Source organism: Dermacentor variabilis, chromosome 7 (assembly GCF_050947875.1).
Source record: "Dermacentor variabilis isolate Ectoservices chromosome 7, ASM5094787v1, whole genome shotgun sequence".
NCBI lineage: Eukaryota > Metazoa > Arthropoda > Arachnida > Ixodida > Ixodidae > Dermacentor > Dermacentor variabilis.
This window is the reverse complement of record NC_134574.1, coordinates 108,281,773-108,295,106: the sequence shown is the minus strand read 5'-3', so window position 1 is coordinate 108,295,106 and position 13,334 is coordinate 108,281,773. Positions and strand designations below refer to the sequence as shown.

Here is a 13,334-nt window from a genome sequence, read left to right as displayed (position 1 = left end):
TCATTGGTTGACCAACATAGGGATCCGTAAAGCGAGATACTTCACAGAGGAGTGCAAAAAGAGTTACTTATTTCGCAAAGTTAGTTTTGAAAATTTGTTTTTTTTTCTTGACATTTTCGGCCGTTTAGGACCAGGTTGCCCCCTTAATAAGCAACAGCTATGGGTGGAGTAGGAGGATGTCCTCGCAAAAGTTTCAGCTCATGAACCTCAAGGAGTGGCCACAGCAGCTTCTTCGTCGTGTTCGTCTAGAGTATTTGCGCACATTGAAAAACAGCAGTGCCTTTTCTAAACAATAGGATCAAAGGCGGCTTTTTTGGTTTCAGCATTCTTGCTTTCAGCGCCTGGTTCTTTTTCCCCTCAGATAACCATGAGTTTACTGAACGTTCTTGCAATGGGATCAGTGTTACTTCTCAGTCGACAGTGGAGTGCTTTCCCTGTGGCCTTTGCAGCGAGAAGCAGTAAGCGTACTGTGTAAGCCTGTGTGAAACTGCCAACACCGGTGGTAACTGAACAATGCGGAAGTTTAGGTATGTAGGTGCAAAATTCATTTTGCAACCGCAGTATTCGGCTACCGTTCTGCTTGGAAACTGGCGTTTGCAAACAATTCTGTGACATGCAGTGTTTGGCACGGTGCAATTAGTGAACCGAAATTAGTGATTCCAATTAGTGAATCTGTTAGTGCATCTCAATTAGTGGATCGTAACAGGTGAATCGCAATTGGTGAACAACAATTAGTGAATCGCAATTAGTGAACCGCAATTAGTGAATCGCGATTGGTGAGCCGCAATTAGTGAATCACAATTAGTGAATCGTGTAAGTGAATCGCACAAGTAGATGACACGCACGCCTACTCCACTACGGCCGTGATTAAGGTTGTCGAACTATCTCTGCATAACTTCTTGATGATGTTGGTTGCGTAGCGTGTGCAAGGCACCGGTGCCCCGAGACTCAGCGCACTCGGAAACTATGAAGCGCGGCCCCGTTTTGCTTTGCCAGGAGATGATGCTGCACAGGTTGTGCACGCGCATGATGCAGGCTAGCTCTTGACAATCAGATTAGTGGACTTCGAAAAAGCTGGCTTACCTCGGTTGATCTTGAATGATCTCGTCGAATCACTGCTGCGGAAACTGAGAAATCAGCGCTCGGAACCGGCTCTGGAGAGAAAGGCAGCGTGCAGGACCAGAGGTGGCGTCGTACTTGCACAGGGTTAGCCATAACCTGAAGAAAGTCACTTTAGAAAAGGCCTAGAACAGTCTCGCTTTGCCCCTCACTTTGCACTCTTGGGAAGAATCGTGCTGTAGTTTTTTATTGCCTAGGGTAAGTACTAAATATCGTCGCTCTACATTACAATTTACGGGTACTTCAGTTTGGAATCGGCTTGATAGTAGCCTAACCATTTTAATAACATTGCATAGATTTATTAAACAGTTAACGCAATCCTTTATTGACAATGCGTAGCATTGCGCTTGAACACATGCTCACTCTTTTTCTATTCCCTTGGAGATGTTTTTGATAATTTAAAAGGATAATTGTTACAAAATTTATAACTTTTTGCGTAAAATTTTCTGCACTACTCTGCATTTTTTGAGCATTTCAGCTACCTTTGTTTCATGTGATTACCCCGCAAAAAATAGCAGTGGCCACAGAAGTTTCTTCCCTAATAACTATCTGTAGGGACCTTCTAGCAAATTTGTAGGGTCCCAAAAGTGCGCACATTGTAATTCTATAACTTCTTTATGTCATTGATGTATAACTTCAAGCTGATTTTATTATTATGATGAAACACCTGCACATACATCCCAGCATTCAGCGTTGCGGATACTGCAGTGGATGAACTGGGCAAGTTTGCTGATGCTAATGTGAAATAATATCTCTAGTCGTTTAGAGAGTTTGAGAGAGAGAGAGATCAATATAGGAAGGCAGGGATGTTAACCAGTCAATAGTCTGGTTGGCTACCCTACGCTGGGGGAAGGGAGAAGGGGAAGAGAGAAGGAAGAGAGAAGGTGTAGATACGTGTACGGACAGTACTTGAGCTAAAGCTGCTCTCGTAAACCAGACGTTCTGAGAAAGCACAAAAGTGCCTTCACTGCCTTATGAGCCAATGATCGGTGGGGACGGTGCTCTAGTACTGTCTGTTCACTCAGAGGACGATCATCGAATTTCCTGAATGCGTTGGACAAAGATTGTCTTTGTGCTTGAAATTGAGGACAATGGCACAATAAGTGGTCAATGTTCCCCTCGCATCCGCAAATATCACATGTAGGACTATCAGCCATTCCAATTAGTGCTGAGTAGGCATTCGTGACGGCAACTCCAAGCCACAACCGACACAGAAGAGACGCTTTGCGTCGGTTCAGAGCGGCCGGAGGTCTGAGTTGAATTGACGGGTTTAGTCTGTTCAGTCTTGTGGGCCTTGTATGTGCGGTATTCCATTCTGCTAAGCAGATCTTGCGAGCTAGATTGCGAAGTTGTCTCGCGGCGTCGCTACTTGAGAGGGGAATGGGGACGCAGCGGTCTTGGTTTGACATCCGAGCTGCTTTATCTGCCTCATCATTTCTATGATACCGCAACGACCTGTTATCCACTGAAAAAATATATCATGACCTTTTCCTCCTAAGTGATGGACAAGTTCCACGATTTCGCATGTGAGCTGATCGTGAGTTCCACGTCGGAGAAATGGCTGCACACATCGCAAGGCTGGCCTCGAATCGCAGAAGGCTGCCCATTGCCTAGCACTTTCACCACTTATCACGTGAAGCGCGTCGCGGAGGGCCGCGAGCTCTGCAGCAGTAGACGTAGTGACAGGGGAAGTCTTGAACCGCTCGCTTATTCTCATTGTTGATATAACTACAGCGCCACCGGAACTGGTTGATGTAGTTGATCTATCAGTATAGATGTGTGTGCAGTCGCTGTATTTCTCGTACAGAAGAAGTAAAGTTCATTGCTTGACTGCTGATGACGGCAAGTCCAACTTTTTCTGAAGTCCTGGGATTGTAAGGTTTACTTGAGTACGGCGCACACACCATGAAGGAATGGAAGGTCTTGCCGCAGGTGTGTAACCTGACCTGAGAGAAGCACGGTGCGCGAAGACAGTCCCACTGAATTTCGTCTAGGGCCCATCTTCTGGGAGACTTGCGAGGTGGTGGGTAGGGGTCCGGGCGAAGTGTCTTATGTGCACACGCATTGTGTCATTACTCATGTGCGTTCTAAGAGTGGAATCTTGAGCGACTGCAATAACTTCAGTCGTTGACGCACTCCGCGGTAGGCCAAGGCACATCTTGAGGGCTTGGCCTTGGATGCTTTGAATTATATTCAGGTTAGTTCTGCAGGTGTAGGACATGACCGCTAGGCTGTACCGCAGGAATCCAATAAACAAGACCCTGTGCAGTTGCAGCATAGATTGTATTGACACTCCCCAGGTCATTCCTGCCAGGAACTTAGACATATGGCAAATTCCTGTCAGGTGTTTTCTCACATAATTCGCATGAGCGGTACAGGAGAGATTTCTGTCAATGACCACCCCCCAAAATCTGTGACTCGTGCTGTACGAGATCAACTGTCTGTCGACGGATATCACGTATGGAGATATTGATTTCCTGGTAAACCCCACCGCTGCACACTTTTCATATGATATATGAAGTCCTTGTTCTCGAAGGTAGGATGATAAAGTGGCTGCCTTCTGAAGCCGCGCGCGAAGCTGCAGTCGCGTCACAGCCGACATCCAAATGCAAACGTGGTCGGCATAGATAGAAAACCTAACGGTGCATGGCAGGATGACGGCGAGTCCAATGAGTGTTAGACTGAAGAGCGTTGGGTTGAGTACTCCGCCCTGAGGCACCCCACGGTTACTGTAATGCTGAGAGGTCGGGCCATCCTCGGTAAGTGCGGAAAAGGACCTCTTATATAGATAGTTACTTATGCAGAAATAGACCTTGCCGCCAAGTCCTACTGCCTCTAACGCGTCGAAAATAGCTTCGTGCGTTACGTTATCGTACGCTCCTTTAACATCCAGAAACAGGGCAGCAGATAGTCTTTTGCAGGACTTCTGGTGCTCGACGGACGTCCCCAAGTCGATAACGTTGTCAGTAGAAGAACGGCCACGCCTGAAATCGGCCACTGCATCTGGATATACCTGGTAATGTTCGAGGTACTATTATAGCCGTGCAAGAACCATCCTCTCCATCAGCTTTCCAATGCGACTGGCAAGCGCATTTGGTCGGTATGATGCAATGCCTACAGGCGACTTGCCAGGCTTGAGCAGTGAAATTAGGCGACTGGTCTTCGATTCTTAGGGAACCGTACCTGTCTGCCAGGAGTTGTTGAACAAAAGCAGGAGCACTTTCCGAGCTTCTTCGCCGAGATTACATAGGGCATGGTAGGTTATAGCATCGGGTCCTGGTGAAGGTGAACGCTTGCACAAGGCCAGTGAAGCTTGGAGTTCGTCCATAGAGAAAGGACTGTCCATGCGGGGGCGCGAAAAATGCGTGAGTGGTGGAGCGTCCATGTTCCAGCGGAACTAGTTTCGCCAGCAACCCTCCTGCAGAAAGCTTCAGCGACGTCAATCTCGCTGCATTGTTGGTGAAGGGCCAAAGACTTAAAAGGGTGGCACTGCTGAGGGATTCCACGGAGACCACGAACAGTTCTCCATATGTGAGACAAAGGTTTTCGTGGATCAAAAGATTCGCAGAATGACTTCCATCTTTGCGATGCAAGTTTGTCCATGCGACGCTGAATTTTCTTTTGAGTTCTTCAGGCCAACCTCAAGTCATGTATAGACTTCATGCGCCTGTACCTTCGCTCTGCACGGCGACGAATCGCACTAAGCTTCTTCAGCTCAATGTCATATTCGGTGCGTGTACACATTCTCGGGTGCGAATGTGTGGCAGCCTCAAAGGCACCCTTTATGATGTCCTCAAGGCTAGAGGACAAGTCATCACTACAGCTGTCTTCGACAATTAATTTGAACATTGTCCAGTCGATGCATTGTGTGACGCCGGCTAACTTGGAGCACGTCAGCCCTTCAATCCTAAGATAAGTGTGTAGGTGGTCACTTCCCCGCGTTTCAATATCCGAAAACCACCTGACCTTTCCAGTGAAGGAGCGTGAAACAAAGGTGAAGTCCAGGCAGCTACAGTAGGCAGTTCCACGCAGAAAGGTGGGGGTTTCATCATTTAACAAGCACAGTTCTTGTTCGGAGGCAAATGACACTAATCTTCTGCGTCTCGAGTTTATCTTACAACTTCCACAGAGGTGGTGGTGCGCATTAAAATTGCATTCGTAAATCACTACAAATGCCTCGATTCACCCACACTCTATGAACGTTCACTACGCATTGTACGAATTGCGTTCTCACGAGCAGGCACCGACGCCTTGCTGCGTTACGCCCAGACGCAACTCCTCATTTAAACACTAGACACAACCAGATCGACAGCGCAGGCGATGGTGTAAGCGGGACACATTAGTGAAGATCCGTATGTCGCACAAGCCAATCAAAATCAAGCAAGCCTGATTCATCTAATTAACCTTGGTGTCGCATTCACCAGGCGTTATACACATCTCATATATTGCAGTTCATCATCATCATCATTATCATCATCATCACCATCATCAGCCTGGCTACGCCCACTGCGGGGCAAAGGCCTCTCCCGTACTTCTCCAAATACCCCGGTCATGGGTTAATTGTGGCCATGTTGTCCCTGCAAACTTCTTAATCTCATCCGACCACCTAACTTTCTGTCGCCCCCTGCTACGCTTCCTTTCTCTTGCAATGCAGTCCGTAACCCTTAATGCCCATCGGTTATCTTCCCGCCTCATTACATGTCCTGCCCATGCCCCCCATTTCTTTTTCTTGATTTCAACTAAGATGTCATTAACTCGCGTTTATTCCCCCACCCAATCTGCTCTTTCCTTATCCCTTAACCTTACACCCATCATTCTTCTTTCCATATCTCGTTGAGTCGTCCTGAATTTAAGTAGAACCCTTTTCGTAAGCCTCCAGGTTCCTGCCCCGTAGGTGAGTACTGGTAAGACACAGCTGTTATACACTTTTCTCTTGAGAGATAATGACAACCTGCTGTTCGTAATTTGAGAATGCCTGCCAAGCGCACCCCAGCCCATTCTTATTCTTCTGATTATTTGAGTCTCATGATCGGGATCCGTGGTCACTACCTGCCTTAATTAGGTGTCTTCCCTTACCACGTCCAGTGCCTCGCTACCTATCGTAAACTGCTGTTCTCTTCCGAGACTGTTAAAGATTAGTTTAGTTTTCTGCAGTTACATTGATCCAGATTGCGAGCACGAGTCAAGTGCTAGCAACGCTAGCACGCGTATTTTGCATTTGTCCCGCCTGTGCGCGAGGACAGAGACTGGTCCCTTCGTTTGCACTCATTGATAAGAGACCACTATCTGATGAGTTTGTTTCAGGTCCTTGGCCTGACACCATTAGCGCCGCCGTAGTTACAAGAATAGATATAGCCTTTCTACAAGCCCCTTTACTAGACGCATGGGTCTGGAGCTGCCGCAACGTGATGTATTTGTAGATAGGAACCTTTTTAGGCTATTATCATCACTCCTCATTCCTTTCTCCACCATTCATTTTCCCCAGTGTATAGCAGCAGACCGCAGCAAGCTATAAGCTCATTCCGACCTGTCGGCCTTTCTATAAATAAATAAATAAATAAATAAATAAATAAATAAATAAATAAATAAATAAATAAATAAATAAATAAATAAATAAATAAACAAGCAGGCAAACAAACAAACAAATAAATAAATAAATAAATAAATAAATAAATAGCTACCTCGCTCTCCCTCTTACTTTCATCAAATATAAACGAAATGCCTCGTTTAGGTCGTAGATGACAACGGGGAAACCTACTACGAACGTCTATAGCGCAAGAATGTCAGGAGAAAATGAGCATTCAACAAATAACCAAAGCAAATAATTTTCACAAGCGCCTAATTTCCAGTAGACGCGGTGCATAAATACGGCTTTCATTCTCTCCCAGTATGAAGCTGCTGCCAACCTTGGTCCTCTTACAGTAGTGGGAAAAATTTGGCTTTCATGTAACGCTTGCAAGAGGCAGAAAAAGAGGGTCTAGCAATTTTCACTTAGCTAATATGTAACCCCCACACTTTAATATTGACCTGCACATTACTCCTAACATGACTGCCGTCAGAAGTAAATTGCTATGTCGTGTACCAAAGATCAGTTTCTATAGGGAACATTGTGGGATCTACAAAGACGTAGCTGCTGAGAAGGAGGGAGGATGGGTTGCCTACATAATAGCCCCGCAAACTCCGGCATTCAATATGTTCGTAGCTTCGTGGCAGAAACAACGCATTTTTTATTACTTGAACTAAAGGTCATGCATTATGCGATCATAGTGATTCGCACTTCGGCCGACATTGAGGTCATTCAGGTCTATAACGACGTGCTCAACGCTGCGAAACAGTTGACACAATTTAGGAAGAATGCGCATGTGCGAAGATATCTCATTTCGCCATCAAAGTCTACTGGGCGCAGTGTCATGGCCCCAAACACCATAATAATATAACCGTCAAGATAACGCACTCTACTTAACCTGACAACGCTATAACCCCCGCTCCATCTTCGCAGCACAAAAATCACTTCTGCCGCTGGACCCATGGGCTCTAATCCACAATGTGTCTGCTTCCTTGCTAATAATCTAACCGTGGAAGAAAAAGTGTCTCTCCGGAAATTTCGGGTGGGGGCTGCCCCTACCGCTTGCGTAACCTGGCATGGGGCACTGCACCCGAAAAGCCTCTGAAGTGCGCAACGTGTTCTACCCCCGCGTCGGTAGTCGATGCACGCCATTTAGTGTGACTTCCTCTCGTGATGTGACTGCGTCCAGGGTCAAAGACCCTGGACGCAGTCACATCACGAGAGGAAGTGCTTGGTGGTGCCGGTATATTTACAGACCAGCGTGCTGAGTATTCGAGTGCTTAATAATGAAGAAGAACTTCCGCATGACACTTTAACATGGACAACAGGTCCTGCCCCATGCAAGCTGACTATGTTGCTTTAGCAAAAAGCAACGAGCAGGGGTGAAAGAACATGAATTTCCACGGCGTATTGAACCTGTGCGACCAAATAACAGAAACAAAAGCAACAAAGACAATTTCTACAGGGATTTTAAAACTACCCATACTGTTTGGAGTTGAGCACATTGTGATGCTCGATGAAGACTCTTGGGAAGCATTATTAAGCGCCAAGATCTATCTACTGTAAATTGTGGGTGGTAGACGTTCTTCCACGGACCTTCTTACAGCACATGCTCAGACGTAACGCTTCGCTCATCCTAGCCGAATTATAATGGAGTGGATATAGAGTGACATAGAAGTGATCATTGGCCTTCTTTAACCCCAAACCATCTGGTGAAGTTGGCCAACCGAATGAATTAGCAGGTATTCAGGCAAGTGAGTACAAGCAACTTACAGAGCTCTGATGCTGCGGATGTGTCATCGGCATATTGCTCTGGAACATTAAAAATGGCAGCAAGACACCTCCTGTACTACAAGGAGGAGGGGCATATGACAGCACATAAGTTTTAACAACTTCCAATGATCCACGAACCACGATGAGATTATAAGGCACGCCATAGTAGGAGGCTCTTGATTAGTTATGGCCACCCCTGTTTCTTTAAATCGCACATCAGTCTTGGTACACGAACGTTTTTAGCATGTCGCTCCCATCAAATAGCGGTCGCCGCAGCCAAGATTGAACCCCTCACCTCGATCACCGAAGCGCAACGCCGTAGACCTCTTCCATAATTTCGCACCCTCCACGAGCGACATCATTTTCTGGGTCAAGATATTAACCATCCTCCTTTGCAGCTCATCGTGCCTCATTACAATGAACTTCCAAGGAATTGAAAAGAAATAAACAATGTACCAACTTGAAGTGAATCTTCCCTCGTTAGCAAATGCAAGATATTGATGAAGGTTGCACATTCATATTCACGGACAGGACTACATCAAATCACAGCTCGAGTGCAGCTTTCCATGTTCCGGCGTATCAAGTAGGCTGAAGCTAACGGCTATCCCACAAGACATCGTCTACGGTAGTAGAGCTCTTTGAAATATTACAATCTTCAAGATTTATTGCCGAGAGCGACCGCAGTCGACACTGGGTGGTACATTCAAACCCTAACGGAGCCGTAAGACGAGTGTAAAGACATCCTTAGAAGGAATATCTTTGTTTATTTTCATGCAAATTACTCCGTGATATATGGAATTATGAAAACATTGACCATTTCTTATCTTGATGGTCATGAGTTGATGAGGATACCGAGCCATAGTGAAATGATAGGAAACGAGGGGCCAGGCCGATAACCTACTGCTGCAAACGCATTTGGCACTCTGATAAACTGACATTTTCTGTATCAGGTGCCCAGAATGTTTTTTTTGCGAGCTGCGGCAGAAACTCTGCAAGGACACGTGGTTCGACGAACGATCAAAGTCTCCACTCTTGTGCAGAGATGACCCATTCTTGCGGCTTTCGCCGTACCAAAAGTTTCACCGCCTGTTCTATCCGCTCCGGCATCGTCTGCGCTTACGCTCAACCTACACGTCTCAAAGGAAGAACGCAACCACAATGTAGTTTATGTGGAAACTTTGACGCTTCAGTGAAGCATATTAACATAGAATGCCCTCACTATTACCGAGAGTGGATTCGTCTGCGTGACTACTCCATCATCCTTGACACACGTCTTCTCACAGTGAGCAAAGTGCTTGGACCATGGCCATGCCTTGATTTATATTGTGGATGCTGGTCTTCTGGACGGCCCATAAGTAACATTACGTGTTGTCTTCTCTGCATTGTCTTCTTTTTTAACGAACCTTGAATGTCGGGACCGTGGTCTCTGTGTATACGTATATATGAAAGGGCCTGTGTGTATTCTTTCACTCCAGTCTGATGCGGGACTATTCTATAGGTACGCTTTCGGTGCTGGTGTGGTGTGCTGGGGATTTTCCAGTGCTAAGATGTGGAATGACTTACCTCTTGAAATAAAACTTGCAACAAATTTTGACATAACATGTAAGCGCTACTTCCTGTCTAACCAAGAATTGTCTGGACATTTTGCTAATGTATTTTTCACTTCGTGTACTACCCTTCATTAGCGAATTCCTTTTCTCTTTTGTGTGTGTTTTGTCACTGATGCAGATTAGAGGTTGTTGCTAATTAGTAAGTGTGTATAGCAACTATCTGTTTTACTACCTGTAACAGTTGTACAACATTGCTAACCATTTTTGTATTTGACTGGTGAGTAGCCATTTAGGCTATCGGTCGAAATATTTCTGTATTAAGTTTTCTTAAACATGTAACAAAGTTCCCTTTTTAAACGATTGATTGATTGATTGGTAAATACATTCTTTGTGTGCTTGTGCTCGTGTGTGTAAAATGCATTTCCTTTTTGATTGTTTCTTAAGTAACAAATTTGGAATTTTCGATTTAATGACTCAAACATAACCTACATTCATGCTTCTGCATGGAAAATAATAACGAAGCAAATAGCGCCATTTGCAACAATGCGGCGTAGGAAACAAAAGATAGGCGCTCCGAAGCAGCACGCGTACGCGTTGCACTGCTGAGCTCCCTCACGTGGAAACGCTGCCTAAAAGATATGGTCAGATAAGAACTCTCATCTGAACTCAAAGATCTTTCCCTTCCACACAGCTTGTACAGGACTTTGTTACCGCTGCTATCAGCAAAAAATGCAGAAGGGCTGCGATAACTAGGCAAAGCAACTGAGGTTCTCGCTCAGAACAAAAGATTTCGATTCAACCTGTCGCGTATATATATAGCTTACCGACTCCTACGTGCCCATAGGTGACACGTGGTGAAGTCTCACCTCGAGAAGAGATGGCCAGGGACCTCAAGGAGCTTGTGAACAACGTCGTCGAGGCAAACTCGCAGGATCTTTCGGAATTGAGTCGCTTCGTCTGGGAGCATCCGGAGCTCGCATTCAACGAGGTCCAATGCCACGAGTGGCTCGCCGACTTTCTGGAACGACGCGGCTTCAACGTGACGCGTCGCTACCTCCTGGACACGGCTTTCAGAGCGGAATTCGACGCTCCTGGAGGGACAGAAGGTAGGAGCGACATGGGATCTTCCGCCTCCGCTTGGGTGCATATGTGATTAACAACTTTTTCTCTTGCATGTTATTAACCGATCATATATGCACTTCAATATTTAATGTGAATGCGCCTCTATAATCCCCAACTTTGATACCTATTTGTGTGTGTTAGTAAAACTGTGGGAAGGCAAAAGAAAACAAAATCCTCGTCACCTTTATTTTAATATGACATACTTATTACACTTCCGCGCTTATTTGAGCGAGCCCGCCGTGGTGGATAAGTGGCTATGGCATTTTGCTGCTGCGAACCATGTCGACTGATCAATAGCAGGTCGCAGCGTCCGTATTTCGATGGGGGCGAAATGCGAAAACGCTCGTTTACTCAGGCTCATGTGCATGTTAAAGAAATCCATGATGGTCCGAAACGTTCCGGATCCCTTCACCACGATGTCTTTCATAACCAATTTCTGCAGGTTCGGCACGTTGAGCCCTACAATTCGAACCTTCTCATTTGAGCCTGCTCCCCCCAAAGGCGGCGCATCCGAGGTTTACACTACGCTCGCCGAACAGAAAAAAAAAACTGAAGAATAACAAAATGCTACAATCCAAGAAACAAAATATCCAGAAAAGTGTTGTTAAAAACGTGCCCAGGTGTCGTGTATTCTCATTTAACGAAATTTTCTGCCAACGCTTTTACAAGCTTAACGACGCGCTTTATTTCTCTTTTTTTACAGGGGCTCTGCAATTTGTCTCAGCAGAATAAAATTACCGTCACATTGAGCAGCGTTCGACTAACTTATACGCAGCAACCTAGGGGGAAAATGTTCAATGTTGCGATTTGCTACGAAGGAACAGCTAAACCAAGCCGCGCATGGGCAGTCGTAGGGCACACAACGTCGCCTTCCATGAAACACCACACGTTTTGAAGGCCCTTTCTGTGACGTTCATCATATGTCTGTTATATTTTACGCGGAAGAGGGCGTCAAAGATTTAGTACTTTGAGCGTCTTTCTTATATCTTGATGATTTCTCAGTGAAAGATGTGAAACGCTTCGCGATGGAGCATATGTTCTTGTATACCTGAAAAAAAAATGACCACGATGTAAAACATCGTTTTCTTCCTCTTCATTTACAGACATTGCTTAGAGTGTAGCCTATTATTGACATTCTCTTAACATTGAGAGCACGAATCGTGGGAACATTAGGCAGCCTCCGTTTGTTCTCCTAAAGTAGTGATTACTTGAGTGGCTGAATGAATGAGTCGTCGCAAAATAAAGAAATGGCGCTTCCTAAAAGTTTCACGAGGTGATGCATTCGGTTCCCGATATCGGCGGCCGCACTTCAATGGTGGTGGGTGGCAAACGTGTTCCTATGCGAACTTTACCCGGGTGTTCAAAATTAATTCAGAGAACTTCATAAGCGCTCGTCATAAGCCAAGTACATTGCAGCTTTGACACTTTATTATTCTCATAATACTTAATATTGTTATGTGTTGCAGTCCTAATGATTATTACTATGTCATTCTTTACTACTAATACTAATGTTATCATTATTACTAATTTAGCCCGAATGTTAGGTAGCTTGAAGAATCTACCCAACTGGACGCATGAAAATACAGCTGTGGCCTATGAAACCTACGTCGGCAAAATCATACAAATATGTGTCGATTGTTTGAAACCAAAGACAACTTAAATTAAAAAGAAAATCACCGTCCAAGCACGGAGTGCTTGGACAGTGATATACAGCCTCGCTGGTGAACCAGCGAGGCTGTAACGTGCAAGCCGGCGTTTCTTATCACTGGATTAATCCAGACGGTTCATTAAACGACGGCTCGTTAGGCTGTCGGATCCTCGGTGCGCAGTTCCTGCTTGCGCTCGGCTGCATGAGCCCGCGCTTGTACCCGCGCTGCAGCATCGGCATGGCGTAGGCAAGTTCGTTCCCGATTCCGCTCGCGGCGTTGCTGATCAAAAGCTGCCTGCTCCTAAGGATTACGCATGACGGGCGGCCTACCCATTTCGTAGCCGGAGAGAAACTGCTGCGCGCGCGCTGGGCTCTGACGGAGAGCAACGACGTCACTACAGGCGCAGCTAGGCAATCGCGCGCCTCTCCTTCTCTTTTTCTTTCTTCTCGCGCATGCGCATGGGGTTGAGCCAAAGGATATTTCGCCGTGCAGGCGACGGACGGACGGACGGACGAATCGGCTAGCCATGTACAGCTTCGCTGTGATATACGACCA

At 45.9% G+C, this 13,334-nt stretch overlaps 1 protein-coding gene across 1 annotated transcript in view; it reads left to right on the top strand.

Annotated features, from left to right (window-relative positions):
• The first annotated feature begins 10,885 nt into the window (after positions 1–10,885).
• LOC142588774 (peptidase M20 domain-containing protein 2-like) overlaps positions 10,886–13,334 on the top strand; it is a 28,252-nt gene continuing 25,803 nt past the window's right edge. Inside the window, exon 1 of the mRNA XM_075700592.1 lies at positions 10,886–11,114. Within this exon, the coding sequence (XP_075556707.1) occupies positions 10,886–11,114 (229 nt within the window). The remainder of the gene's footprint in view (positions 11,115–13,334) is intronic.